This window comes from Colobus angolensis, unplaced genomic scaffold, assembly GCF_000951035.1.
Source record: "Colobus angolensis palliatus isolate OR3802 unplaced genomic scaffold, Cang.pa_1.0 Scaffold117, whole genome shotgun sequence".
NCBI lineage: Eukaryota > Metazoa > Chordata > Mammalia > Primates > Cercopithecidae > Colobus > Colobus angolensis.
Window position 1 is genome coordinate 6,498,469 of NW_012112808.1, and position 27,684 is coordinate 6,526,152.

A 27,684-nucleotide genomic window follows, 5' to 3' on the forward strand; every position below is an offset into this window, starting at 1 on the left:
AAATAAATAAATAAATAAATAAATAATTGCTCAGCTTAGTGAAGGTGTGGTTTTACACACACAGAGGAGATTTAGGGGGCTTTTTAACTTGTTTATCCTCATGTCCTACCACGGAGGGCAGAGCCATACAGAGCAGAGCACACCTGCTGACACCTATAGCCTAATGGATGTGCACCATCCTTGATTGACAGAGTAAGAATTTGGCATTTTGCCTTGAACTTTCTTTTTGCTATTTAACAGCCAAACTAGGATTCTTATATCTAGAAAGTTGTTGACTTTACTCTGTCATTACTTTTTTTTGCCACAGAAATGACCTCGTATCAAATTTCTATGTATTTTTGCCTTATTAATTGTCTCTCATTTGCAAGGTCAAAGGGTACACTTCAGATGTATGGTTGGGGACGGAGCTCGGGGGAGTGGGTGATGTAGGGGGAGGTGCAAGGGAGGCTTCATAGCACGCTTTGTCTAGACCCTAGTCACTAGGACTGGTCATTAGGGGCTGTGCTGGTAGACTGTACTATTCTGGAATTAGGACAAGAAAAGGCATGCATCGTTTGGAAGCTCTGCTCTGCTCAAGTGAATCTGATTCTGGCGATGTTAGTAAAACTAACCCTTGTCTGCCTGGTTGTCCTATTCAGAACGAGCTTTCTGCAATCACTTATTCTTCCACCTGCTCAGGCAACTAACTAGGTGTGGGAAGGAAGGAAATCCAGCCCAGCGTAAAGGCCTCTCTCATCCCATACTCCAAAGAGCCTTAACCTGGTTTTCACAATAGCAGGACAGGTGCTGGAGAGCCCTGCCCTTCCAAAGTGGACGGAAGATCCACCCATCTGCTTCACAGCCATGAGGTCCAGGTTTGGTTGGAACTGGGATGGGTGGAGGCTGTGACTTTTGGGTGAGTGTTTGTTCTCTGCCCCTAGAGGCACCTTATACTTCGAGGAGCATTCTGTGGTTTGCCCACTGTATTCACAGGTGGGTGTCACTGTATCTGTACCTAGGTTTTATCTCCTCATGATAGCAGCCCTAGACGCCTAGACATAGTGGGAATGGCTGCACAAATACATGAGTTTTATAGTCATAAAAACTCAGTGAGATGGTAGATATTATTACTTCTCCTCCAACCTATTATTTTGAGAAATTTCAAACATTATGGAAAAGTTGCAAAGATAGCACTGGTCACTTAATTCACTACGTGTTGAAATTTTGCTACATTTTTTTTTTATCTCCCTATGTTTTTTTTCTTTTTCGGCGGAGCTTGCCATTTAACACTTTCTTTCTTTTTGACACTTTCAAACATGTTTACACTTTGCCCTTAAATCTTTCAGTATGCGTGTCTTAAGAATAAGAGCATTTTTCCCTTGTAAGCATAATAAAATTATCATGCTTAGGAAATTATCCATTTTATTTTATTTTATTCTATTCTATTCTATTTATTTTATTTTATTTTATTTTATTATTGAGATGAGGTCTTGCTCTGTCACCCAGGCTGGAGTGCAATGGTATGGTCTTGGCTCACTGCAATCTCCACCTCTCAGGTTCAAACAGTTCTCCTGCCTTAGCCTCCTGAGTAGCTGTAGCTGGGACTATAGGCACACACCACTGTACCCGGCTACCTTTTTTTTTTTTTTTTTGAGACAGGATCTAACTCTGTCACCCAGGATGAAGTGCAGTGGCGCCATCTCAGCTCACTGCAACCTCCACCTCCCAAGCTCAAGTGATCCTCCCGCCTCAGCCTCTGGAGTAGTTGGGACCAGAGGCACGCTCCACCATGCCTGGCTAATGCTTTTCTGTATATTTTGTAGAGACCAGGTTTTGCCATGTTGCCCAGGCTGGCTTCAAACTCCTGAGGTCAAGCAATCCGTACACCTTGGCCTCCCAAAGTGCTGGGATTACAGGTGAAATTGTCCTTTATAGATCTTTTTATACTGATGCCATATGAGTTCAAGGCTATGCACTCCATGTAGTTATCACATCTCTTTATTCACCTCGAATCTGTGTTACTCCTACAGCCTGTTAAAATTCATGACATTGACATTTTTGAAGTTTTGGCCATTGGTTTTGCAGTCACTGAAATTTGGATTTTTCTGATTGTTTTCTCCTGCATACATTCAGGTGAGTCATATTTGGGGGCAGGAAAGACACCTGGGTGACATGGTACCTTCTCAGAGCCTCACGTCGGGGGCACATGATGTCAGGGCGGCTCAGTTTTGGAGGAGTTAACACAGATCACTTGATTAAGGTGGCATCTACCAGGTTCCTCCATTGCCAGGGCACCTTTTCATTTTCACAAGTCGTTAAGTGATCTGTGAGGTGATATTTTAAGACTATCACTATCCTATTTCCTAAGTCTTTTGCCTTTTGATTTTAGCATCCACTCACAATTTTTGCTTGCATTGATTACTAGCTGGTGGTGAAGGTATTGTTATTTACTATTTTCAGATCAAAAGGACGAGGCTCAGAAAGGGACCTGAGCAAGGTCTCACATGCCCAGCCAAGCTAGGGGAGGAACCTGCCCAGAGTTTGGCTCTGTGGCCACTCCACTATGGCCATGTTTTTACTGGAATTTCCTGGATTGTATCACAGTGTTTTACCTTTTGTGAACCTCTGTTCACTGCCTTCCCTCCTGTTTGCATGCAGACACCTTTCTTAGCAATCATTAGTTTCTATTAATCTCATCAAGTTCTATCGTAAGTTGAGTTCCCTGGAAGGAGAACCTGATTCGGGGCTTCTTGTGCAAGTGATTCAGGAACAGTCTGCTAAGGAGTGAGGGATCCAGGATGGGACAGGGAGGAGGCAAGGCAAAGATGTGGGCTCTGCCTGGTCCCACAGGGAGCTCAGCAGCGTGAATAGCCCCCAAAGTTGTCGCACCTTGAGGCTAGAAGGCCACTCTTCTCCATCTCACATATGTAGAAAGTACATATCAGTATGTCATTGGCAGTGAGTCTGCTCTCAGGGAGAGGATGTGGCTTCCTGAGCGTTTCCAGGAGAAGAGGAGCAGCTGTGAGCTTTCCCCAGCCAACACTCGCAGCAGCTGGGGCATGGGTGCCTGCCCTAGAGGAGGGGCTCTAGGTGGGGCACCAGTAGCATCCCCTACATGTTCGATGTTCTCACATTAGTTCTTTCCTGAAGGTTGTTCCTGATTAAAGCCAATTTGTCCTGTAATAACATGCTATAAACCTCAAGTGGCTGGCTGAATCAGGGAGTTAGCTTAGTCATTTGCAAAGGCAAGGGATAATTTATGGTTGCTCCTTTACGAGGCCCCATGAATTTTATTCACCATCTTCCTGTCTGGTCCCTGCTTTTTAGGCTGAGGTCACTTGTCAGAACAAAGGCTTTTCAGCTCCTTGAAACCACAGAGGAGTCACAGGATGTGCCCTTCTAGGGAAGGAAGATATGTCAACATGTTTACTTTCAGCACACATGAGCATCACAATTGTCATGTTAGACACTGTCCAATTTGGACTTGGCAAAATATGGCCAGCCTGAGGTGGCAGTGATAAAATATTCATTTAGTTGCCAAGAATTCTTTTAGTGGCATGGTACCCATCCCTCGCCCCCAGCCCCTAACAAAACCAAACCAAACCCCTAATTGGATCTGAGTTAATAGGCATGTTTTACACTTGGACCTCAGGCAAATGCTCCTTACAGTGTTGTCCTCAGATTGGTCACTGAGAGCTTGTTAGAAATGCACTGTCTCTGGCTCACGCCACACTTGCAGAAGCTGTGAGTCTGAAATCAGGAATCTGTGGCTTAACAAACCCCAGGTGACTTTCACACAGGCGCTCAAGTTTGACAAACACTGATCCAAAGTAGTGGTTGTAAACTTGGTTGCACATTGAGATCCCCTGGGGAATTTTTTTTTTTTTTTTTTTTTTTTTTTTGAGATGGAGTCTTACTTTGTTGCCCAGGCTGGAGTACAGTGGAACGATCTCAGCTCACTGCAACCTCCGCCTCCCAAGTTCAAGCTATTCTCCTGCATCAGCCTCCCGAGTAGCTGGGACTACAGGCGCCCACCACCACTCCTAGCTACTTTTTATATTTTAGTAGAGACGGGGATTCACTATGTTGGCCAGGCTGGTCTTGAACTCCTGGTCTCAGGTGATCTGCCTGCCTCAGCCTCCCAAAGTGCTGGGATTACAGGTTTAGCCACAACACAACAGGCTTTTTTTTCCCCCCTGAGACGGAGTCTCGCTTTGTCGCCCAGGCTGGAGTGCAGTGGCACGATCTCGGGTCACTGCAAGCTCCACCTCCTGGGTTCACGCCATTCTCCTGCCTCAGTGCCACCTCCCCTGGGGAATTTTTTTTTTTTTTTTTTTTTTTTTTTGAGATGGAGTCTTACTTTGTTGCCCAGGCTGGAGTACAGTGGAACGATCTCAGCTCACTGCAACCTCCGCCTCCCAAGTTCAAGCTATTCTCCTGCATCAGCCTCCCGAGTAGCTGGGACTACAGGTGCCAACCGCCACGCCTGACTAATTTTTGTATTTTTAGTAGAGACGGGGTTTCACTGTGTTAGCCAGGATGGTCTCGATCTCCTGACCTCGTGATCCACCTGCCTCGGCCTCCCAAAGTGCTGGGATTACAGGCGTGCGCTACCATGCACGGCCCTCCACACCTGGCTTTTTTAGGTAATTTTTATCAGCAGCCAGGGTTGAGAATCACTTGTCTAAAGCTGGCTCTTTTGCCTTCTATGAAAGGAATTTTAACACCAGCTTCACTTTGAAGAGTATGTTTTTTTAACTGCAAATATTCACTTCCTAATACCTGCAGGTGCTGGAATGGCATTTGCAGAAGGAGAAACTATTCTTTTTGGCACCGTCTCCTACCTGGAAACTTGTAGCAGAAGTTGAGCAAAGCGTTCATATGTTTGAGAAGAAATAAAAAGATAAATCTTGAATGAATGAGTGAGATTCCTCAGGCCTGCAGAAAGTCACGAAGGTGATGGAGAGAAGTTAGGATGGGATCTCTGGCCAGGCCACATGCCAACACTGGGTATTATTATTGAGTCTGCACACCCAAAAATGATCGGCATAGGTTGGCTTCTTCTAAATTCAGTCCCACCTCTTAGGAGTAGAGTTGTCCATGTGGAACTATCACACTTCCTTTCTTTAATTTCCTTTTTATAACTCTCATCATACATTCGGTTTCATTATCCATCCTTCTCAATGCTAAAGACATGATCTAGATCACACAGTTGAGTTCCTTTGGGTTTAGAGGATTGAAGACCATATGTACCCCCAAGCTAAACCTGCTTGTTTGGACATGAATTGTTAGGTCTGGTGTCCCTTGGCTGCCCCAGGATAGGGCTTGATGACCTGCTCCTTGACAGCCAGGGAAAGTGTCAGTTCTGAGTTTGGTAAAGGGGGAGAGAACCCAGAGCGAAGCTGCCTTGGATGGGAATGTCAGCCCCCTCCCTCTAACCAGGGGCTTGACCTTGAGCAAGGTCCTGACCTGGGCTCAGCCTCCTGGTCCTCTGTAAAACTGGAATCATGGTGCCTGTGGTTCAGGGCTGTCGAGAGGAGTAAATGAGAGAATGTAGGTAAAGGGCTTGGCACACAACAGCCGCTACATGGATACAAACTGCCCTGTGTCCTTGACCTCTGTGCCCCTCACCCCTGTGTCCCTGACCTGACCTGACCTCTGTGCCCCTCACCCCTGTGTCCCTGACCTGACTTGGTACCCACAAAGTTGGGTAAATATCAGAGTATGTGTAGTTTCTAGCTCTGCTGTTTCAAGGCTGTTATCACTCAGGACAACTCAGTAACTTCTTAGGCTTCAGTCTTCTCATTGGTGAAATGGGAATTAAACACTCACTGACAGAACCAGTATTGGCACCAAAAGGACGTCAGTATGGTTTGGTCATTAAGATATAATTCACATACCATAAAATTCACCCTTTTAAAGTATATGATTCATGGGTTTTTAGTACATTCACACGTTGTGCAATTATTACCACTATCTAATACCAGAACATTTCCATCACCCCAGAAGAACGAAACTGGTACCTGTTTGCAATCACTCTTCATTCTCTTTTCTCTCCCTCATTCTCTGGCACCCACTAATCTACTTTGTGTCTCTGTAGATTTGCCCATTCTGGATATTTCATGTAAATAGAGTCATTCAGTATGTGGCCTTATGCATCTGGCTTCTGTCACTGAACATAATGCTTTCCAAGTTTATCCATGTTGCAGCATGCATCTGTGCTCTATTCCTTTTTACGACTGAATAATGTTCCATTGTAAGAATAGATTACTTTTTTTTTTTTTTCTTTTTTTGAGACAGGGTCTCACTCCTGTTGTCCAGGCTGGAGTGCAGTGGTGGGATCATGGTTCACTTCAGCCTTAACCTCCCAGGCTCAAGCGATCCTCCCACCTCACCCTCCTGAGTAGCTGGGACTACGGGTGCACCTGACCACACCTGGCTGATTTTTGTATTTTTAGTAGAAATGGGATTTCACCGTGTTCCACAGGCTGGCTTCGAACTCCTGGTCTCAAGTGACCTGTCCGCCTCAACCTCCCAAAGAGCTAGGATTATGGGCATGAGCCGCCACGCTCAGCCACATTTTGTTCATCCACTTATCAACTGACAGACATTTGGGTTGTTTCCACTTCTTAGTTATTATAAATAATGTCGACATGATTTTACAAATAGCACAGCATCACTCCTCTGTGAAGTGTTATTATAAATAATGTCAGTAATAAAAATGCTTAGATTTGTGAGAAGAAATAAAATCCAATCATTCAGGTACAAAATAAATCTGTGTGAGCGCATTTGCCTTTAGACTGGGGCATGGCTGTGCTTATGAGAAATGCTACTGAGCATTAGGAACTCATGGTTACCATCCATGCTATTTCGCATTTAGGGTTCTGTCCTCAAAGTTAGAAATGTTTTATGTCAGCCAGGCAGGGTGGCTCACGCCTGTAATCCCAGCACTTTGGGAGGCTGTGATGGACAGATCATCTGAGGTCAGGAGTTCAAGACCAGCCTGGCAAACATGGCGAAACCCCACCTCTATTAAAAATACAAAAATTAGCCGGGGCGTGGTGGCGGGTGCCTGTCATCCCCGCTACTCGGGAGGCTGAGGCAGGAGAATCACTTGAACCCAGGAGACGGAGGTTGCAGTGAGCCCAGATCGCGCCACTGCACTCCAGCCTGGGCAACAGAATGAGACTCCATCTCAAAAAAAAGAGAAAAAAAAAAAACATGTTTTATGTCAGAAGACAAAGCCTGAATAAATGGCATTTCGGATGCTTAGAACTTTTGAAAGTGGGGTTAGAAATAGAAGGTCAGGTCTGTCCAGTGCAAAGTGTTCTTTTTAATATTAAAGATATAGGGCAAAATAAAACAATGTGTCTGCCCTCAGAAAGCTTTCAGTCTGGAAGAGAAGATGATTAAGGGGGCAATCACACGATGGGGTATGTGCGGTGGCAAGCCTGGCCTATGAACTTGTAGGGACGGTCTCTTTGTTAGGGAAATGGTACTGTAGCCAGCTGACCCTGCCACTTCTCTTTCTCCTAGCATGGTAAGACACAAGGATGGTGGCTATTCTGAGGAAGAGGACGTGAAGACCTGTGCCCGGGACTCAGGCTATGACAGCCTCTCCAACAGGCTCAGCATCTTGGACCGGCTTCTCCACACCCACCCCGTATGGCTGCAGCTGGGTCTGAGTGAGGAGGAGGCAGCAGAGGTCCTGCAGGCCCAGCCTCCGGGGGTAAGACTCAGAACCTCGGGAAGCAGGTTGAGGCAGGCAGGACTGCTGCCGGCTTAAAGAAAAACACTTGGAGTTAGTTCCAGAAAGTTCTTCCCAGCTTGTAAGGAGCATGTTTCCTGATGTGTAACTGGTTTTCTATGCAGAAATACTCTGGAAACCCAGGAACAGAGCCCTTCACGGCGTGTCTTTCTGTCTTTATCTGCTCAGTTACCATGGGAGGTACAAGGATTCAGCAGAGTAACTGGGCATCTAGGTAGCGGGTAGGGTCCACTGGCCAGAAGCCTGGGTCTGACCTCTTGAGCCCAGACACTGAGGATGAGCCTGGGTCTGGGATCCTTGGTGGCCTCTGCTGCCTTCCTCTCCTTCTGAGCCTGGGAGCTCTGCCAGGGTCCAGCCATCCAACTTGGGACCCAGCCTTCAAAAGTTCTGTGTCCACAGACTTGCCTGCTCTGTAGTCTTCTTTTCCCTGGGCTTTCCACACAGACCAAAGTCTAATACGGTTTCCTCAGCTATTGTCTATCCAAGACCACTGTCTATCCGTCCCATCCAGACCACTCCACGACTTGTGGAAAGTCCTCAAAAAAGCGACTGGAGCCGGGCACGGTGTCTCACGCCTGTAATCCCAGCACTTTGGGAGGCCAAGGTGGACAGATCACTTGAGGCCTGGATTTCAAGACCAGCCTGGGCAACACAGTGGCACCCTATCTCTACTAAAATTACAAAAATTAGCCCGGTGAGGTGGCACGTGCCTGTAATCCCAGCTACTCAGGAAGCTGAGGCGGGAGAATCACTTGAACACAGGAAGTGGAGGTTGCCGTAAGCAGAGATTATGCCACTCCACTCCAGACAGAGTGAGAATCTGTCTCAAAAAAAAAAAAAGTGATTGGTATCTCTTGTGCTGTCCAGTATGGTAGCTTCTTGCCCCATGTGGCTCTTTAAATTTACAAGAATTAAAGCAAATAAAATTAGAAATTCAGCCCCTCAGTTACCATAGCCACATTTTAAGTGCTCTCTGGCCTCAGCTGGCTACTGTATTAGATGGTGCAGAATATGGAACATTTTGATTGTAGTACAAAGTTATAGAGGACAGCACTTGTGTACAGTGTCTACTTCCAAAGGGTAAATACAGTAAGTCACAGATAAAATAAGACTTCACGCACAACACAAGAGAGAGACTAAGAACTAGGTGGAGAGGCAAGGAGAAAATCCCATTAGTAGCCAGCTGAGGAGTGTCATAAGAATTGGGCACCAAATACATTTTTGAATTTCCTAGCAGTCAGAGTCTGTCTGTTCTCACTTTTTAAAAAACATATGAATCTTTCTTTATTCCTCATCAGGCAGAAACAGGCAGAACTAAGATATCTGCTAGAACATGCTCAGGGGAACAAGACATGGTGCTTTCTCATCTTTGCAAAGAATCCCTTGGCCATAACACAGAGCTGCAGCCTCTAGTTTTGCTCTGTAGGAACAGGATTTCCTCACCTTCTGTGAAGCCTCACTTTCAGCCTGTTGAATTGTCTGCTCTTGCATTTCTGCAAACAATTCCAAAGACAGAAGTTGCTGCAGAGCTAGGCAACACCCTGCCCAGCTCCGCCTCCCAGGGTAGGGCACGTCTACTCTTGCTGAGACCTGCGTGGGAAACAAGCCAGGCATGTTCTCTCCATCCGCCTGCCTGATCCCTGCACAGGGCCTGCCTGATGAGATGGGGCAGGTTGAGGGCAGGGCCAGGACAGGAGTAACATGGACCAGGACAGTCAAGAATAATGAAGGGAGAGGCCAGGCATGGTGGCTCAGGCCTGTAATCCCAGCACTTTGGGAGGCCAAGGCAAGCAGATCACTTGAGGTCAGGAGTTCGAGACCAGCCTGGCCAACATGGCGAAACCTTGTCTCTACTAAAAATGCAAAAACTAGCCCGGCATGGTGGCATGCTCCTGTAACCCCAGCTACTCCGGAGGCTGAGGCAGGAGAATCGCTTGAACCCAGGAGGTGGGGGTTGCAGTGAGCTGAGATTGCACCACTGCACTTCAGCCTGGATGACAGAGCCAGACTCCATCTCAAAATAAAATAAAATAAAATAAAATAAAATAAAATAAAAAAGAAGAGACAGAAAAGCAGGTGGCTGAAAGTGTATAAAGGAGGAGGATTTCAGAGACTGGCCATGGAGGCATGAGTGAAGTGTGAAGTGGGCTTTTGGGGTGCCCATCCTTAATTATTCTACAATCTAAGATAGGCGTCCAAAAACTGTTTCTGTAAAGGGCAAAGTGAAATATTTTTGGCTTTGCAGGCCATACAGTCTCTGTCACAGCTACTCAACTATGCTATTGTCATGCAAAAGCAGCCATAGACAATATGTAAATGATCAAGCTTGGCTGTGTTTCAATACAACTTTACTCAGAAACAGATGGCAGGATGGATTTCATCTGCAGGCCAGACTTTGCCAACCCCTGATACAATGTAAGCCTGCAGTCCTCAAAAAATAAGGCCTAGAGGTTGCACTCCCCAACCCCAAAGCTCAGGGGGATCTCCACCTGTAAAAGGGAGTGATACTTCTCTCCTAACAACCAACAGCTGCCTCTCCGCAGTGCTTCGGCCTCTTACCCATCAGGATGCTATTTAGGAAGCATCTGCTTCAGTTTTAGGGTGTCCCAGAGGCACTGACTCCCAGAACCCGCTACTGGATGAATCCTATGGATTCATCCCCATGGTGCCAGGAGAAAAGAGAACTCAAGGTCTTCGAGCCCCATTCTTCACCAGATACTGAAGTCCCATACCCATCTTCCCACCCCCTAAATAAAGTATCTTACAAGCTATTAACTGGAGATAAAGAGAGGAGCAAAGATTAGGTGGGGAAAAAACGAAAGGCTGTAGAAAGGTAGGGGAGAGAAGAGGTAGAGAGTAAGGTGTTTAAATGCAGAGGAAAGAGAAGTAGCTAAAGAAGCGTGACAGACAGAATAAGATCCTTGGAGAAGGGTCATGTTCCACGGAAGGGAACCAGGACTCAGCTGGGCTGCCACACGCCACACTCCAGGGAGAGTCACTTCATTCATAGACTAGGTGAATGGTGCCTCCTGGAGTTGTGCAGTGCACATTAGGATCTTGAGGGAACTGGTAGAATGTGAAGCGACTCAGGAATAAATGGACAGCCTCCATGTCCACCGGGGTGAACTTGAGCGTGCATCCACCCATCGCCCAAATGGTACAGCCATTTTTCAGCTCCAGTAGATTGTTGCCTGGTCATACTATGTCATCTCATTTTCCAGGAGGAGCTAGAAATTCAGATTTCAATTTGAAAACGAAAAACAAAGCAACTTCTGCTTTTTCACTGTTGGCAACAAACTTCAATTTCTATTGTAAATATCCTCGTAAGCCAAGTTAACCAATGAACTCCCAATTCACCACCTATGGTTTAGCCATGTTACCTGTGTTTAGAATTTAGGTTTCACCAACCAAGATATATAAGACAGGGACTGGAGAATATAACTCATATAAGACATCATATAAGACGGGGCTGGAGAATGTAACTCCAGCAGTAAAACAGTCACCGAACTGAAAATGCTTATGCAGACTAGGGGAATTCTTAGCCCCATGGAGAAGCTTCTGTCAGAGGAAAACAAGATTCTTTTGAAGCCAGTAATGAACAAAGGTGTCTGCAGCCTGGGCACTGAGCACCCCTTTCTATGGCAGGAGAGTTTCCTCCATGGAGCCATGCAGTGTGGATATGAAGGGGCTCTATTCACTGGCTGTGAGGGAAACCAGATTCTTGGGTTCCAACGTTCTAAATATTTCCTAAAGCTTTATTTCTTTTCCCTCCACTAGATCTTCCTGGTTCATAAATCTACCAAAATGCAGAAGAAAGTCCTCTCCCTCCGCCTGCCCTGTGAATTTGGGGCCCCACTCAAGGAATTCGCCATAAAGGAAAGCACATACAGTAAGTGGTCATTGAATGCTCAGGTCCTGACTGACATGAGGGCCGCGGGGCTCTGCAGGGAGTGGAAGTGGAAGGAGCTCTGGTTTTGAGATGGGCAGATATGGGTCTGAGTCTTGGCATTGAATGACTAGGCAGGTAACCTACTCCAGGAGCCTCAGTTTTCTCATCTGTATGATGGGGTGATGATAACCTCTGAGTTGTTAATGAGTCAAACAACCTGAATATGAAGTGTGCAGCCTACTGCATGGCATATGGTAGGGAACTAATAGAGGTTGACTTTCTCTCCCACTACCCAGTTAAGTGGAACATGAATTCGGTTCCCAGGTTTGCCAATGACTAAGTTGCAAGGAGACTGTAGTGAGAGAGCCCTTTTACAGGATCTAATCCTAAAGCATGTGTCTGCACTTCTTCGTGAATAAATAATCCCTGAGCAGACCTGTTCCCTCCAGGCAATCAGTGTTCAGTCTTCTATGCAATGCAGCTCATCAGAGGCAGAATCCAACCTTTAGACGAATATTTTGAAGGAGAGTGGTGTTCAGTAGTGCTGGTTTCCTTTCTGCTGTTCCATGATTGGTCGGTCTCGGAAATGTGAAGTGTCGGGAGGCCAAGTTGTAAATAAAAAAGGGAACAGGCAGTTCTGATGTACTGCCAGCCTCTAAGAAAGGATCGGAAGATGGATCTGCACATCAAAGGGGGAGGAGTGGGAGGAGCAGGCCTGGAGGAGAGAGCTCAGAAGCAAGACGGACAGAGCCTGGGATTCCAATCTCTTGCTTCCCGATTTCCCAGCACCTCACTTCCTGCATTTGGAGAAGCTGAAGCTGTAGATGGAGGTCAGTTTCAGGGCTGAGATGAGATTCTACTCAGCCGGGAGGGCACAATCTTGCTGAGCCAAATGACCTTTAACTCAGTCAGTGGAGGGTAAAACCTGCCAGGCTGACTGTGATCCACCTCCAGCTCAACTGTCAACCTCAATCTCACAAGGCCGCAAGGTCATGGATGCCAGGGGAAAACTTCCTCCTGAAAGGCACACGAGCAGGCGGAACCCAGCCAGTAATGTAAATACATTAGGATGCAACCAGAAGGTACATTGCAAACCCACTCTTTGAAAGGTAATGAATTCATATTGAGTTAACAATGTGTTAGGTGAATTGATAATGAATTTATATTAAGTGAATTAATTAAGGAATTCTGAATTGACTTTTGAAAGTCTGCGAGGGGCTGGGCACGTGGCTCACACCTGTAATCCTAGCACTTTGGGAGGCCAAGGCCAGAGGGTTGCTTGAGCTCAGGAGTTTGAGACCAGCCTGGGCAACGTGGCAAAACTCCATCTCTACAAAAAAAAGAAAAAAAAAATTAGCCAGGCATGGGGGCACACACCTGCAGTCCCAGCTACTCAAGAGGCTGAGGTGGGATCACTTAAGTGCAGTGAGCCGTGATCGTGCCACTGCACTCCAACCTGGACGACAGAGCCAGACTGTGTCTTAAAAATGAAAAAACAGCCCAACAAAAAATATATATGTAAAAGTCCACGACGCAAGACGCCACAGATCTAACTGGTCTTGAAATTCCTCCCTAATGTCCAAAGTGGAGCACGGGATGTGTTGGTCGGAAGCCACTTCCTTTCCTCTTCTAGAAGTGTGGGCAATGTGTGTGGAAGCTTCCTGGTTGTTCATTGAGGTCCTTGTGGCCAAAGGTTTTTCCCCCATAATTTGACGAGGCCTCTATCACTTCCCCAATTCTCTCCAGGTGACTTCAAGTGGTTAAAAGAGCTTGTTTAAATAAAGCATTAGCCTGGTCATAACTAGTTATCACAGGCCTGGGTCCCACTGCAATGGCCCCTTCCCAGCCAGGGCCTGTTTATTTTCTCTGTGAATTGAGGTGAAGGAAGGACTTGCTATAAAAACATTCAGGGAGGCTGAGGTAGGCAGATCACTTGAGGCCAGGGATTCGAGACCAGCCTGGGCAACATGGTGAAACCCCGTCTCTACTAAAAACACAAAAATTAACCGGGTGTGGTGGCACAAGCCTGTAATCCTATCTGCTCAGGAGGCTGAGGTAGGAGAATCCCTTGAACCCGGGAGGCGGAGGTTATAGTGAGCCGAGATCATACCATTGCACTCCAGCCTAGGCAACAGAGCGATACTCTATCTCAAATAAATAAATATTCAGATATGTTGTCATAACTTACAGACAGTGCAGCTTAATAATGAACAACACCTCATATTTGGATACAGCGCTTTCACATACATTATTTCATTTTTTAAAATTTCAGCTCCCCACACCACCCTTCTGGGAGATAAGGAAAGTACTGTTACAGTCCATTTTCCAGATGAGAAAACCGAGGCTTGGAGAAGCTAACCTGCTCCAAATCAGTTCTCTCCTACTTAACTCTACAAATGGCGGCACACATGTGTGTTTGTTGTTTCTGTGTGTCTGTGATGGTATATGTGTAGCGGTATGGATGTTTTTTGGGAGTGCTACAGAAATAAATAAAATAATACAAAAGAGTAAATAAGCGGCCGGGCGCAGTGGCTCACGCCTGTAATCCCAGCACTTTGGGAGGCCGAGGTGGGTGGATTGCCTGAGGTCAGCAGTTCAAGACCAGCCTGACATGGAGAAACCCCATCTCTACTAAAAATACAAAATTAGCCAGGCCTGGTGGTACATGCCTGTAGTCCCAGCTACTTGGGAGGCTTAGACAGGAGAATCGCTTGAACCCGGGAGGTGGAGGTTGCAGTGAGCCGAGATTACGCCACTGTACTCCAGCCTGGGCAACAACAGTGAAACTCTGTCTCAAAAACAAAAAAAAAACAAAGCAAATAAGCAGAATAAATGAGGGTATGGAGTGAGAAGAAACACATCGGATTGAGGAAATCTTCATAAAACTGAGGATATTTCACTGTTAGGAGGAATAACAGTGTGAGTTGCTCAGCTGAGGTTGCGTGACGGCTGGCTGGCAAATTCATGAGTATTTGAAGTCAGACCACTTGCTGTTCCAGCATTTGGAAGATGAGCAAAATAGCACACCATCTTGCCACTATGTGTCTTCTTTTTTTTTTTTGAGACAGAGTCTTGCTCTGTCACCCAGGCTAGAGTGCAGTGGCTCGATGTTGGCTCACTGCAACCTCCACCTCCCAGGTTCAAGTGATTCTCCTGCCTCAGCCTCCTGAATAGCTGGAATTACAGGCGCGCACAACCACATCCAGCTAATTTTTGTATTTTTAGTAGAGATGGGGTTTTGCCATGTTGGCCAGGCTGGTCTCGAACTCCTGACCTCAGGTGATCCACCCACCTTGGCCTCACAAAGTGCTGGGATTACAGGCACGAGCCACTGCGGCCAGCCCAGAATATGTCTTCTGTGTTAGAAAATGTGTACACTGGAGCAGGGGTGGAGGGGGGAACAACACTCCAAGTAAATGGGTTTTAGAATCTTTGTTTTAAAAAAAAAGTGAGGGAGAGAGAGAGAGAGAAAAGAGAGATGTAGTTTCACTATAATGCCCAGGCTGGTCTCAAACTCCTGGGCTCAAGAGATCCTCCCTCTCCGGCCTCCCAGAGTGCTGGGATTATAGGCATGAGCCACTATGCCTGGCCAGTTTTGGAATCTTTCATGTTGAATTTAACCAAAAGTTGATTTTGGGGAACCTCGTTGTATCCTCCCAGCTCTACATTCCTTCTCCCCTGTGCTTTTGTCACAGGTGCCCTGTTATGACAAAAAGGAGTGACCAGGGAAGTGTGTGTCCTAGGAGGGCCAAGGGATCAAGGGGAGTAGGCGTCTTGGTGTTCCCCAAGCCCTGTCCTATGCTGATACAATCCAGACAGACTGGTCCCTTGTCCCCTGCCCTTTGTGTTCTGAAGTTAAAAAAAAAAGACAGTTGTGCAACTTGAGTCTGTCCTGGTCTGTTTACCAAGCACTGGAGCATGTGCTCGGAATGAGTCAAGCGATGAACTTCCAGATCATCGGCTGTTTACCGGTGGCTGCTGGCTGACATGCCTCCTTTGCACAGCTGGTTCTGATAAGCCACATGGTAGTTTGTTTGAGAGTACTCAGATGGTCCCACACATGTGGTGTTAGGGGGCTCTTCCTACCCCAGAACGTGCTCAGGGAGAATCAGCTGGTTTCTGAAATCTCTTTTCCAGCCTTTTCCCTGGAAGGCTCAGGAATCAGTTTTGCAGATTTATTCCGGCTCATTGCTTTCTACTGCATCAGCAGGTAAGGCCTCTTCCTCTCATATGGTTTCAAGGCCCTGTGTGGTGTGTGGGATATAATTAACCTGAGGTTTCTTAAAGGACCTAGGAGGCTGGCCACCTATTTGATGTTGATGGATTAAGACTGGTTACTTAAGTAAAATGTTCACCAGGTGAACAGGTTCACCAAGTTCACACCATGCCAGGCTTCAGGTCAAAACAACTACCCCAACCCCTCCAAACATAAATTCTCCTTCATATGATTATTTCTTCAAGCTGCTCCCAGGGCTCCTTTCAGCCAGACCCATCAAGCAGGAAACACGCACACACGCACATACGTGCACACATGCACACACACATACACACAGAAAGGGACTGAGCATGCAAACCCGTGACATTGAAAGGTTCATGATAATGCCTCTGAAAACTCTGCAAGGGATGGAGTTCATTCTACAAATGTGGGTTCCTTAAACCGGCCCGTCAGTCTTGTCCTTCAGGCCAGCTGGGTGCCCACGTCCTTTTCATAACCAAAGCAGCTGTTTTGTTCTACACAACGTTAACTCCAAAATCAGATTTTTTTTTCTTTTTCTTTTGTTTTTTTTTTCCTTTGAGATGAAGTCTCACTCTGTCACTCAGGAGGCTGGAGTACAGTGGCACGATCTCAGCTCACTACAACCTCTGCCTCCCGGGATCAAGCAATTCTCCTGACTCAGCCTCCTGAGTAGCTGAGATTACAGGCGCCTGCCACTATGCCTGGCGAATTTTTTGTATTTTTAGTAGAGACGGGGTTTCACCATGTTGGCCAGGCTGGTCTTGAACTCCTCAACTCAGGTGATTCACCCGCCTTGGCCTCCCAAATTATAGGTGTGAGCCATTATAGGTGTGAGCCACCGCACCCAGCCCAAAATCAGAATATTAACCAGAGTAAACAGAGTGTGAAAGGCCTTCTTTTTTTTTTTTCCATTTTTTTTTCTTTCTAGCAATGACAGTTTTTTCACATCAAGTGTTTTTTCAGTAATTAAGAATCAAAATTCTTGTTATTTGCAGGGATCGGCATTGCCTCCTCTTATGGGGCTGGACTCAATTTGCCCTTCTCTGTCTGTCCATGGCCGCTGATATGGCAGAGACAGGAAAATGTGTTACTAGGATGTTTTCAGACATCACTTCTCACAGCAATCACACGTATAGGCTGGGGAGTTTATGTGAGTTTGACTCAGTTTATTTTAATTTAAGGATTAGGTTGTTTCTCAAAGACTAAGTGCCTGTTGACTAGACTCTGCCAGAGGGCAGGCGGCACTATGCTCTTTTTTTTTTTTTTTTTGAGCTGGAGTTTTGCTTTTGTTGCCCAGGCTGGGGTACAATGGTGTGATCTTGGCTCACTGCAACCTCCACCTCCTGGGTTCAAGCGATTCTCCTGCTTCAGTCTCCTGAGTAGCTGGGATTACAGGCATGCGCCACCATGCCCAGCTAATTTTTGTATTTTTAGTAGAGACAGGGTTTCACCATGTTGGCCAGGCTGGTCTCAAACTCCTGACAGGCAGTCCGCCCGCCTCGGCCTCCCAAAGTGCTTACAGGCATGAGCCATCGTGCCCAGCCAGGAGCCACTAAGCTCTTTACCTCTGAAGTCTCCAGGTCAGCTGAAGCCACATAATAAATGGCCTCAGGAAGGGGAGGCACTTCCAGAGGAGGAATTCAGTGCTGCTCACCAGCAGGAGGAAAGTGAGGGCTTTGCTGAGAATGGGACCAGTATCTGGGAGCACCTCACAAGAGGATGCAACCTGCCTGCCATGATTTGGGCAGGATCACTTGAACCTGTGTAAGGAAATGTGCTGCCCAAAGAGAGGAGGCTGATGCAGAAGCACAGCCCCTGACACACACACACACACATACACACACACACACACACATACACACACACACACTCACACTCTCATCCCCAGGGAGGCACACCTGGTCTGGCCTAAAGTCAACCAGTTTGGAGAAGTAAGTATCAATGCTAACATGTTGGCCAGAGGTGAAGTCGGCTGATATTTACTTTTCACAGTTTGCTTTTTGGTAGTTGTGGAGTTGTTGGGAAAAATCATTACACCTACAAAGCAATATTTGGCAATAGCGTAGAAAAGATACCATCAGTGTTCATGGTAGACTGGAGGGCCTGCTGTCCAGGACTGTTTAAAGATCCAAGGAGATAAAGTACATGAAAACCTTATAAACTATAAAGCTTGATACCAATATATAAGGTACTTAGAGGAAAACGCCAACATTGATGTTTTGCAGCTAGGAAGGCCAAGATTAATTTCTCCGTTTGTTCCAACATGCAAAGATATTTGATGTTTTTGTTTCTCTTTCTATGCTACTCATCTATGTTCTTGGCAATTGGTAGTTGATTTATCCAGTCTTAAAAGAATATTTGTGACATTTTTTAGTTGGTTGTTGTTATATAAATATATTCAAGTAAAGAAAATGATTGGATTCTTGGTTGTGGTGTTTCACACAGCACGCATATGCAAATATGCATTGCACAGGAGAATTCACCAATCAATCAACATAGGATTTCCCATAGTGGGAAGGCTCACCGAAAAGTGTTGTTGAGAATACAAATAGTGACTGCACACCTTCGCCCCCAATGCCTGGCAGCACTCTGTTGATTTGGTGTTATCAGTGTAGTAACGAGAGTACTAGAGTCATTTGGAGTCTTGTTAAAATGCAGAATCCGGTTCAGTGGCTCTGGGGTGGTACCTGAGATTTTGCATTTCCAGCAAACTCCCAGGGGATGAGGCTGATGCTGCTTGTCCTCAGACCAGAATAGAGGAATAGAGGAAATAATAATTTTAGGGATCTTCTGTATCTGTGCTAAGCACCATACATACATATTTCTAATCCTCATGGCAACCCTGTAAATTAGGGTGATGAAAACACTGAGGCAGAAAAAGTGAAGCACGTGCCCACAATCATTCAATCAGTAAGTGACAGTTGTGGGAGTTGAACTCAGGCCTGCCTTAATGCCAAAGCCCATATTTTCCCACCATACTATTCAGCTGCACAGACCTTAGGGCCCAACACATCTGGGTTTCGACCCTCACTTCACCTCCATTAGCTCTGCGAGGGTGTGCTAGGGACCTCACTTGTCTGCGTCGTCATCTGCTCCTGATCCACAGAATGGGGGAATCACAGCTTCCTTCCAGGGCTGTTCCAGGCCCCACACGAGTTACAGTGCCCGCTGTAATTTAATAGTAGTTGCCCGATGACCTTTGTCCCCTTGCCTTTAGAAATCTATGTATAGAGCAAAGTTAAACAAAATGAATCTAGACTGTACATGTTTTAAGTCTTGGGTGAAACATTTATATCGAAGATGATGGCTTTTGTTTGTCTGTTATGCAAGCTTTAGAATTGAGGCCCCTTTCGGGGTCGGGCGCGGTGGCTCAAGCCCGTAATCCCAGCACTTTGGGAGGCCGAGACGGGCGAATCACGAGGTCCGGAGATCGAGACCATCCTGGCTAACACGGTGAAACCCCGTCTCTACTAAAAAAATACAAAAAAAAAAAAAAAACAGCCGGGCGCTGTGGCGGGCGCCTGTAGTCCCAGCTACTTGGGAGGCTGAGGCAGGAGAATGGCGTAAACCCGGGAGGCAGAGCTTGCAGTGAGCTGAGATGCGGCCACTGCACTCCAGCCTGGGCGACAGAGCGAGACTCCGTCTCAAAAAAAAAAAAAAAAAAAAAGGATTGAGGCCCCTTTCTTTAATAGGATGTAAGTGAAAAGGCATCCCTGTGTGAGTGTGTGTGTGCACGTGTGTGAAGATGCTGGAATGCACCCTAGTTGGCACAGTGGGAGAGGATGCATATACAACATCTAATTTTCTAGTAGATCAAAGCCTGAAAGCATCCATTAACCAAGGACAGGTGTGGCTTCCTGTCATATATCATTAAGAAAAATCCAAACCAGTCACATGATGTTTAAGCTCCAGGTACTGCATTGAGCAAGGTAAAAGCTTAATATAAACATAGGTTGGTTTTGTTGTATGCAGTTTTCCCCCCAAATTGTCTGAGGAAAGTAGATTTTAATTAAGTTGGTCTGGCCATACAAACATATATTTACAGGCTAGTTTGGTGTTACAAGGTTCTGGTTCCCATTAATCTTCATTTGAGATTATCATCAGGGTTGCCGCCCTGCCAGGTCAGGCAGCAGCTATTACAGACACAGCCATCCCCTGCAGTGCTGCCTGCTTCATCTCAAACAGACACAAGTGGCCAAGCAAAGGGGGTGCTCACAACATTTGAGGACAAATGAAAGGTCTTGTGGAAGGAAGAGGTGATCTGGGCCTGACCCCCAAGAAAGAGCAGCCTCCTGGCTTTACCTTAGCAGAGTGGTACAGTGTCAAAACATTCTTGGTTTTTTGTTTTTTTTTTTCTGTTCGTTGACTTACTAATTTGTCATTCATTGTTAACAGCTTCCATGGCTCCAAAATTCTCCAGTCATCCAGATTTAATCTGGTTTATCCAAGAATGTTGCCTAATTTTACTGTAAACAATAGGTTGTTTGGTATCATTATTCTTGCCAGTGGAAATTCTCAGCATGTCTCATGATGACAAAATCCAGGCAGGACTCCAGGTTTTGTTCCTTACTAGCACCTTCCAGCCACAGTGGCCTCCTTGCTGTTCTTCATCCATGCCAGACCCTCCCCACCCCAGGGCCTTTGTACCTGCTGCTCATGCTGCCTGGAAGTTCCTTCCCCTCATGATTTAACCCCTGGCCACCATTAGATCTTCAGTCAAATGCTGCCTGCTCATGAAGCCTTGTCTGGGCACCTTCACACTCAAACACTCTTTATTCTCTTTTCCTGCTTCACTTTTATCCATGTCATGCATCTCCTTCTCATAGATTCTGTAAATTGTGTATTCGTTTATTATCTATCGGTATCCCCTGACGTGGAGCTCCATGCAGGTAGGAATTTCCGTCTGTTTTGTTCCCAGCCCCTGAAGTAATGTCTGGCACATCGCAGATGATCATAAACATCTGTGGAATAAATGAATGAATAATTATTTCTTTGTAAGACTACTGTCACCACTGGAAAAAAAAACAAACCCTCCCTTTTGATTAAGTCACCATAGTTATTGAATATTCATTCATTCATTCATTCATTCAAAAGCACTTTCTGACGCCTGTGTCAGGACAGTGTTGTGCTTTGTCCTGTGGGGGAATTCATCAGTGCTTAGAGCATGGTCCTAACCTTTGTGTATGAACATGAGCAAATGTTTAAGTCTGCCTTTGCCCTTTCCAAGCAAGCAAGTCATGGCCCATGGCTGTGGCAGGCCCCTGATGCTGGCTGGGCTCTCTCCTGTTGGATCTGTTGCTCTCTCTGCCATATGTGTTTCTTCATCTGCACATGGCACCACGCTGCTTGGGTGTTGGGGTTATTGGCATGAGGGGCCTTAGACTTGCTTTCCTATTCAAAGTCCGGTCTAGGGTCCAGCAGCATCAGCCTCCTCTAAGAGCTTGGCAGAAATGCCAAATCTCCAGTTCCTCCCAGACCTCTGGAATCAGAGTATGCAGTATAAGAAGACCCTGGGTATCTTTCTGTACATTGGAGAAGCTCTGCCTCCAAACACAGGAGAAAGTTTTGTCTCTAGCACACCAAGGCCAATCTGTGGGCTCTAATGGGAAGATTTCATAAGTAAAGGCAACAGATATTCATTGAGAGCCTGCAGTGTGCAAGGCAATGGGCTAATTCATCTCAGTTTAGGATTCTACATTCCTGCCCAAGCAGTTTCTGGCCAACATTCACATGGGCATGCAGCGAATTGGTACATAGTGTTTTATTTGCATGCCAGATCTGCCAACAGAGTCAGCAATTCTGATGTAAACTCTACATACCTTTTAGCTACTCAGCAGGGCAATTGGGTCCCTACTTTGATACTGAAACTATGCTGACTTTTCTCTCAGCCTATCCTGAGTGTGATAATAAGACAGGAATTGTAAGTGTTAAGTTTTACCACCAGGAAAGATAACTTCTGGTTGATATGGTATGGTGTCTACTTAGGACATTTTAAACAGTTTAAGCTAAAACGTCTCTATAACGAAAATAAACACCAGATAGAAATCAGACATGTAATTACAAACATTCTCTCTTTTTCTGAACAATCAGGGATGTTCTGCCGTTTACCTTGAAGTTGCCTTATGCCATTTCAACAGCCAAGTCGGAGGCTCAGCTTGAAGAACTGGCCCAGATGGGACTAAGTAAGTGTGTGCCCCCTGCCTAGGTCTATCTAAAAATGAATCCACGGAGCAGAGTCAATGGTGGGCTCACTGAGGCTACATTGCTCCGTCAGTCTCTCCAACTTCTCCGTCAATGAGTTTGGGCTACCCAAAATGTTGACGTCCTCATGTAAACATCTGTAACGTGTTGATGTCTTCCTTTTCTGAGGAATCTTGCTGGGAAGAGGCAGCACTTGACAGAAAGGGAAATCCAATGTAGTGCATCTCGCATGCATGATTTTTTTTTTTTTTTTTTTTTTACGGAGTCTTGCTCTGCCGCCCAGGCTGGAGTGCAGTGGCCAGATCTCAACTCAAGCTCTGTGCATAAACACAAGCTGTGTTTAAATAATGCTTCCCTACTGGGCTTTTTTTTTTTTTTTTTTTTTTTTTGAGAAGCACATGGGCATTGATGGCACTTCTGTGCTTTGAGGAATGTGACAGCACAGACATCTAGAGTAACATCTGTCCCTCTTCCTCTCTCGTCATTCAGTTCTCATCCTGCTGCTCCGGGCCATGTCCTAACCTGTCGTGGATCCTTCCTCTGGCAGCTGGGTACTTGCTTCCCCGTCCTGCCCCTTTGCCGATGTCCCCTAAGTCCGCACAATTCTGCCGGACAATAGTTGACAATGGATCAAGACATACAACTCACCCACCTTAACTTCTTTTCCCCATTGCCCTGGGGGAATCTATGTGGGTTTAGCTTTTGCAAAAAATGTCCCTCCTAGATCAAAAGAGGAAATTCTCTTAAGATTTTAGGACTTCACTCACTATGATACTTGACCCAGCAAATGAAAGATGTATGTCTTCCTCCTCCAGCATATTTTTCTCTTAAAGAACTTGTTTTGAAGCAAGTATCATTTCCAGGGAAGCTTCAGAGAGGAGCCTGGGCATGGCTTTGAATTCCCTTCTGCCGAAACTGTTTTTTTTTTTTTTTTTTGAGAGGGAGTCTTGCTCTGTCACCCAGGCTGGAGTGCGGTGTTGAGATCTCAGCTTACTGCAGACTCTGCCTCCCAGGTCCAAGTGATCTTCTCACCTTAGCCTCCCAAGTAGCTCGGGTTACAGGCACTTGCCACCACGCCCAGCTAATTTTTGTATTTTTAGTAGAGACAGCATTTCACCATGTTGGCCAGGAAGGTCTCGAAATCCTGACTTTTGGTGATCCACCTGCTTTGGTCTCCCAAAGTGCTGGGATTACAGGCATGCACCACCGTGCTCAGCCATGAAACTTAGATTGTATCTATAGAAGGATTGCCTTCTGTGTTTCAGGCCTGTCAGATGGCAAGACTGGGTAATGGGATTTGGAAAGAGAATCCTGGTAAAACTCTCAGGCCATAGAAATGTCCCTATTTTAAAGTTGGCACCTTCTCTTGCAACGAAGTTCTGCATATCTTTGGAGAGAGATTAAAATACTTGCTGAAGTTAAGTCAATATTGTCAGCTAGATTCCAGGTCTCTTGAAGATGTGCACCGGGTCTCAGTTCTCTCTCCTGACATCTGTCCACATAGCTCCAGTTTGATGGTCCTGTGTGCATAGTGCTGAGTCTGAAGGACCAGAGTATCAAGGACAACGCTTGTGCTATGCCAAAGAGAGGGGAAAAGAGTTTGCTTCAGTGGCTACTAACCAGAAGTGACTAAGGGCTAATTAACATGTATTCGACTTGTGATTCTCAATGTGCATATTATCCATTTTGTGTAGAGATAGCATATTTTAAAATTCTGTGCCTCGGTAAAAATACTGTTCATCAAACTAATATTTCTCAAGAGTCTGCTTTGTGGCAGACACTGTGCCCCAGACCAAGGACTCAAAGATTAATAAGATCCCCTCTTACTCCTTGTGACCCTACCCACTGCCAATGAGATTTGTAGTTTATATGGGAGATACATACACACATGAACTAAGTATACAAAGCCTTACAAAAATTTTACAGCTGTGACAGTATAAGTCTAAGGAGGACTCAAAGGAGATGGAAGTAGTTTCTCGAAGACCTGCTGTCCTGGCTAATAGAAACGTAAGGTTAATCTGTATGTAATCTGAAATTTTCTAGTAGCTACACAGGTTAAATTGATTTTAATAATTTATTTTGTTGTATTGAATATATCCAAAACATTATAATTTCTACATGTAGCCAATATAAAAAAACTTTAAGGTATGAAATGTTTTACATTCTTTTTGTCATACCAGGTATTCAAAACCCAATGTATATTTTATACTTACAGCACATCTCAACTCAGGCCCTGAATGTTTGTCAGAAATACATGGCTTGTATTTAGATTTCATTAAATTCACAGTTTAAAAAGTAGATTCTCATAACCAAGTTCCAAAGATACTTAAGCGTTTTCCAGTGACTGAACTGAGCATCAGTTCTAAAATTTAAATTGAATGACACTGAATGAGATTTGATACTCACTTCCTCAGTTGCACTAGCCGACTACAAGTGCTCAATAGTCACCTGTGGCTGTTGGCTTTCTTGGACAGTGCAGGAGTAGGGAGAGAGAAGGAGGGATGCAGGACAGATTACATAAGGCAGGTGACACAGCTGTCACCTCACAGATAAGGCAGGGCTCCCAAAGGGCTTCACCTCAGTCTTCCCATGCCCAGCCATTCTGGGCCCATGGGAAAGAAACACACTGCAAAGCATAGCTAGAGATAGACAATACCCATTCCAGGCCAGGCACAGTGGCTCACGCCTGTAATCCCAGCACTTTGGGAGGCCGAGGCAGGTGGATCACCTGAGGTCAGGAGTTTGAGACCAGCCCAGTCAACATGGTAAAACCCTGTCTCTCCTAAAAATACAAAAGTTAGCCAGGCATGGTGGTATGCGCCTGCAGTCCTAGCTACTTGGGAGGCTGAGGAAGGAGAAACACTTGAACCTGGGAGGTGGTGGTTGCAGTGAGCCAAGATCGTGCCACTGCACGGGCGACAGAGCCAGACTCCGTCTGCCTGGGTGACAGAGCCAGACTCCGTCTCAAGAGAAAAAAAAAGAATAACCTATCCCAAATGGAAATTATGACAGGCACCACTGATCACAGCACTACCTCCCTCAACTTACATGGAACCCTGAGACTCATCTGCAAGAGGAGACACAAGTAGTACGGATCAATGAGCAATCTGCACTACTTTGCAGAGCATTGCATATTTATGAGCATGGTGAGGAGGTTATATAGGATTTGGGAAGGAAGGGCTCCAAACCACAAAGGTAAATGGTTGGGCCTGCACTGCACATTAAGCTTGCTGTGGTTTTTCTGCTGATGGAACCCATGAATGTAGTTTTCCTCCTTTGGTGGTTTTAATGCTGAATGTGTAAAACCCTAGGCAGATTGTGTAACATCCCCCAGGCCCAGCTGCTGGTCCTGCCCATTAAAGGGGAACTTCAAGGCCCGATTCCTTGACTGGCAGCTGCACCGTGGAGGGCATCCCAGGAGAAGTTGTTGGGAAAGGGTGGTGTTGCTTTGTAAGTCGGTTCAGTTTTTGTAAAGCAAGTCAGGAAGCCCCAGTGACCCTTTTTGAGCTTATATTGGAACAATTCCATTCCTTTTTTTCTTCCAGCTTACCTGTGAAAAGGCAGGGCTGGAATCCCATGTCGGCCAAGCCGTTTCTCCAGGGCTTTGAAGTGACAGGCCCCTGGAGCTTTCCTGTGAGCCCACAGTTGGGCCTGGCAGGCTTTCTGCCCTTTCCAGTAAAGGAATGCAGTAAACCCGAGTACAACGCACCCCCCACCCCACCCCACAAGACTCGCGTTGTCATGCAGTGTGCTTTTTTTAATTTGTGAAGGAATGGTCTGAGAGTACCGTATTTACATTCTTGTGTTCACTGATAATGACTTTCAGATTTCTGGAGCTCCCCAGCTGACAGCAAACCCCGGAACCCTCCACCTCCCCATAGGCCTCTGTCCTCCGACGGTGTCTGTCCTGCCTCCCTGCGTCAGCTCTGCCTTATAAATGGAGTGCATTCTATCAAAACCAGGACGCCTTCAGAGCTGGAGTGCAGCCAGACCAACGGGGCCCTGTGCTTTATTAATCCCCTTTTCTTGAAAGTGCACAGCCAGGACCTCAGTGGAGGCCTGAAACGGCCGAGCACAAGGACTCCCAACGCGAATGGCACGGAGCGGACTCGGTCCCCCCCACCCAGGCCCCCGCCACCCGCTATTAATAGTCTCCACACAAGCCCTCGGCTGGCCAGGACTGAAACCCAGACGAGCATGCCAGAAACAGTCAACCATAACAAACATGGGAACGTAGCTCTGCCTGGAACGAAACCAACTCCCATCCCTCCACCCCGGCTGAAGAAGCAGGCTTCTTTTCTGGAAGCAGAGGGCGGCGCAAAGACCTTGAGCGGCGGCCGGCCGGGCGCGGGCCCGGAGCTGGAGCTGGGCACAGCTGGCAGCCCAGGTGGGGCCCCGCCTGAGGCCGCCCCGGGGGATTGCACAAGGGCCCCGCCGCCCAGCTCTGAATCACGGCCCCCGTGCCATGGAGGCCGGCAGCGGCTGAGCGACATGAGCATTTCTACTTCCTCCTCCGACTCGCTGGAGTTCGACCGGAGCATGCCTCTGTTTGGCTACGAGGCGGACACCAACAGCAGCCTGGAGGACTACGAGGGGGAGAGTGACCAGGAGACCATGGCGCCCCCCATCAAGTCCAAAAAGAAAAGGAGCAGCTCCTTCGTGCTGCCCAAGCTCGTCAAGTCCCAGCTGCAGAAGGTGAGCGGGGTGTTCAGCTCCTTCATGACCCCGGAGAAGCGGATGGTCCGCAGGATAGCCGAGCTGTCCCGGGACAAATGCACCTACTTCGGGTGCCTAGTGCAGGACTACGTGAGCTTCCTGCAGGAGAACAAGGAGTGCCACGTGTCCAGCACCGACATGCTGCAGACCATCCGGCAGTTCATGACCCAGGTCAAGAACTATTTGTCTCAGAGCTCGGAGCTGGACCCTCCCATCGAGTCGCTGATCCCTGAAGACCAAATAGGTAAGTATCCGCTTTTTTAAAATATAAAATCTATTGTAACTCTGTCCGGGCAGTGCCACCTATGCTTGCTATTTTTGATGAAGTTTACTTCATCAAAACAACACCCAACTCCACCTTCTCTCCCGGTTTGAATGGAAAAATCAGTTTCTCAAAGTAGGTGCTAAACATTTTGAGCTGCCAGGCTCAAAAATGTTTTTGGAGTGGCAGATTGGAGCTGCAGAGTGATTCTATTCAGGGATGGCGTTTGGCCCTCTGTGGGTCCAGCTGCCGCCTGCTGTGGTAACGTGTGTGTGTTACATGGGCTGGGCGTTCCTGGAAGTGTGCTTCTCTGCAGGCTGTGCATACATACAAAGGTATTTTTGTTATCTTCTGAGAGGCAGTGGGTATTTTGTTCTGCCTTGGTTGCAAAGTAAACTTTTTGTTGAGCTGTAGCGTATGTTCAGAGAGTACAAAACTCAGGTATGCATTGGAATGAGTTTCCACCGCGAGCTTACCTGTGGGAGGACTACCAACCCCTGGATAAGCAGAACCTGACCAGCATCTAGCGAGCCTGGGACCCCTGTTCTCCCTCAAGGGAACCATCCTGCTGACTCCTCGTCCCATAGACTTCTGTAAGCAGCAGCTTGAGAGTAAGCAAAAACTGAAAAAGA

The 27,684-nt window shown here is 46.5% G+C and overlaps 1 protein-coding gene across 2 annotated transcripts in view; it reads left to right on the forward strand.

Moving 5' to 3' along the window:
* RIN2 (Ras and Rab interactor 2) overlaps positions 1–27,684 on the forward strand; it is a 252,268-nt gene that overhangs the window by 197,614 nt on the left and 26,970 nt on the right. For both annotated transcript variants that reach the window (XM_011963061.1, XM_011963051.1), the window contains 5 exons: positions 7,516–7,708; positions 11,525–11,636; positions 15,774–15,846; positions 21,964–22,055; positions 25,901–27,034. In XM_011963061.1, the coding sequence (XP_011818451.1) occupies positions 7,516–7,708; positions 11,525–11,636; positions 15,774–15,846; positions 21,964–22,055; positions 25,901–27,034 (1,604 nt within the window). The remainder of the gene's footprint in view (positions 1–7,515; positions 7,709–11,524; positions 11,637–15,773; positions 15,847–21,963; positions 22,056–25,900; positions 27,035–27,684) is intronic.